This window comes from Nymphaea colorata, chromosome 13 (assembly GCF_008831285.2).
Source record: "Nymphaea colorata isolate Beijing-Zhang1983 chromosome 13, ASM883128v2, whole genome shotgun sequence".
NCBI lineage: Eukaryota > Viridiplantae > Streptophyta > Magnoliopsida > Nymphaeales > Nymphaeaceae > Nymphaea > Nymphaea colorata.
The window spans coordinates 15778123-15780099 of NC_045150.1; the positions used below are offsets into that span (position 1 = coordinate 15778123).

The window sequence follows — 1977 nt, forward strand, 5'->3', positions numbered from 1 at the left end:
ATCCCCTGCTCTAAATTGAACAGACCCATTGAGCGAGGTAGATCTCTCTATTGGCCTCTATAATATGCAATCTGTCTCTCTATCTTTCTATATATATATATATATATATATATATCAAAACATATAATCAAAAGAAGCGAACACAGAATCTCAAATTGTGTCTAGTTACTCAACTGAAGATGAAAAGTGAAAACAGACTCCTCTTGTATACTCAAAACGAGAAAAATGTACACTTTGTTCATGTTCTTTACGCAAGACAAAAAGATGATAAGAAAAAGCAGTGGAAAAGGACACTAGTGTCATAATAAGAAGAGGTTAGCAGGCAGCAGGGCCAGAGCCACGCCGTACCAAGAATCCGATCCGAGACTCGACCCGCTCAAAATCACCGCTGAGCCATCATGGGCCAATGACTGCGCTACGTTGTCAGAGATGCAGCCATCGACGTCCACCATGACCAAGCCGGTGCCGACGATCTCCGAGCCGAGACACAGGCCGTCGTTTCCGGCGAGCTTGAGCTTGGGGCCCAACCGCTCCACCATCTCCTTCTGGAACGGCACCTGCCCGCTGAGCCGGTTGTAGCTGAGGTCGAGGTCGTGAATCAAGGGAAGCCCACTGAGTCCAGATGGTATGGCCCCGGTGAGCCCATTGTGGTTTAGGGACAGGTAGGTCAGGTTGCGCAGGCGAGCCATGGAAGCCGGGATAGTGCCGACGAGCCAAGTGTAGGCCAAGTCGAGGCTGACCAACCCCGCCATATGGCCCTCGGTGATGCTGGAGTCTCAATAGATATGTTGTTGAAGCTCAAATCGAGCTAAGTCACCTTCGAGAGTTGGCTGAGCTCCGATCGAGTCAAAAGAAATTGAATGGAGGGGCACTTGTTTAAACAAACTCAAATCTGGTGGATATATATATATATATATATATATATATATAAAGCAATAAATATTTAAGACTTCACACAATCCACAATGTGGCTACGCTACTGGTTCCGGCTGAGGTCAAGAACGATGAGCTAGGTGTTCTTTTGAAATTTTCAAACATAAAACCCAGGACTCTTCTATTTTATTGCCGCACCCGAGTCACATCGAGTCGGGTGCGCACCGTGCATGGGCACAGCTCCAACTCATACCCGAGCCCAATTAGAATGCCATATTACTAAATGAATTATATAATATATGTTGTTGTGATCTTTTAGTATGCAATTCAATTATTCAAGTATGTTATATACATTGATAACTTAATTATAATAATAATATATGCATGCTTATTCTCTTATATATATAATAAATTAATAAAAATAAAAATAATAAAATACCCTTACCGCACCGCCGCACTTAATTTTTTTATAATGTGCTGCTCCGGCACCCACACCCGCATCGGCAACGGCACCCGCACCCCGCGCTCAGGTGATAGAGCTTAAAACCAAAGAAAGAAATTAGGTCAAATGGGGAGTTGGTAAGCGACCTTAAAAGAGTCATGATCGAGGTGTGGCTTGGTCTATCGAATTGAGTTCATGCTGACCTTGTATTGCTAAACACGAGCTCGAGACAAGCTGAACGAGCTTAATTTTGACTTGGCTCCTATATAGCCCTACAAGTGGGTCAAGTGTGTGCTGAAGTGGTGTGAGGTTCCTGTAGGTATACTATCTGCACCCTCAAATAACATTCCTTGCACTTCATCTGTATCTAACACCCTGCGAGAATAAGCAGTGCACACTTCAAGAATCTGTCTACTCTGTACATATTCAGTGCCATCATACTCTATACTTCTAATCTTTCGTTTAGCTTGTCTAGACTTAACCATCTCATGAAAAAAGGAGGTGTTCTTATCCCCCTCCACAAGCCAACGAATACGCGATCTTTGTTTCCACATTACCTCTTCCATGAGAAGGGCCTGAGATAGTTGCTTCCTCACTCTGTGTTCCTCATCAATCGCACCTTCCACCCCTTGTTCCATATGCTCCCTGCATTCCTCTAGCCG

General features: G+C 44.2%; 1 protein-coding gene across 1 annotated transcript; it reads right to left on the minus strand.

Annotated features, from left to right (window-relative positions):
• Positions 1-299: 299 nt before the first annotated feature.
• LOC116266716 (receptor like protein 29-like) lies at positions 300-752 on the minus strand. The gene has a single exon (XM_031648027.1). It carries the CDS (start codon positions 750-752, stop codon positions 300-302), a length of 453 nt encoding a protein of 150 aa, XP_031503887.1.
• Positions 753-1977: the final 1225 nt, after the last annotated feature.